We start from the raw sequence: 530 nt of genomic DNA, 5'->3' as shown, positions 1-530 counted from the left end.
CATGGTCCATACTGCGGACGTCGGTTGTCTCTGTTGAAGTCGCGGTTGTTGTAGTCGCGCCGGCCACGGTAGGCTTGGCTGAAGCCTCGGTCGCCTCCTCGACGGTCTTGATTAAAGCCTCGTTCGCGATCTGGTACGCTCCCTCGTGGCTGACGATTGTCTGAGCGGGCGTACGTGCCTTCAGCTGCAGCACGTCACTCACTCTCATTGGCTGCAGCGAGATATCGGTCATTATCGACTCCTGAAGTATTGCTGCGCTCCATCGAATTGATATCCTCCGTAGTCCTCTGTGTCGTCGACGTATGAGTCCCCTTCATCATCCGAGCGCTCACGCTGCCTTTAGTAGCTTCACGGCCTTCTAGTTCAGCTAGTAGGTCGTCCAACGAAGCTTCGGTGAGTGTCACTCGAGGTTGGTTGCGGTAGTCGTCCCGACGGCGATCGGAGTCTCGGCGGTCACGTCCATACGACTCTTCCCGTCTAGTATCGCGACTGTCCCGGCTCCGCGAGTGTCGGGGCATCCCGTCGCGCTT

General features: G+C 58.3%; 1 protein-coding gene across 1 annotated transcript; it reads right to left on the bottom strand.

Moving 5' to 3' along the window:
* Positions 1–194: 194 nt before the first annotated feature.
* Positions 195–518, bottom strand: PPTG_06598 (hypothetical protein; the record flags this gene model as incomplete). Its single annotated transcript, XM_008900645.1, has 1 exon — positions 195–518. One exon carries the CDS (start codon positions 516–518, stop codon positions 195–197), a length of 324 nt encoding a protein of 107 aa, XP_008898893.1.
* Positions 519–530: the final 12 nt, after the last annotated feature.

Source organism: Phytophthora parasitica (genome assembly GCF_000247585.1).
Source record: "Phytophthora parasitica INRA-310 unplaced genomic scaffold supercont2.10, whole genome shotgun sequence".
Taxonomy (NCBI): Eukaryota; Oomycota; class Peronosporomycetes; order Peronosporales; family Peronosporaceae; genus Phytophthora; species Phytophthora nicotianae.
The sequence above is the reverse complement of the archived record's forward strand: the minus strand, read 5'-3'. Positions and strand labels throughout refer to the sequence as shown.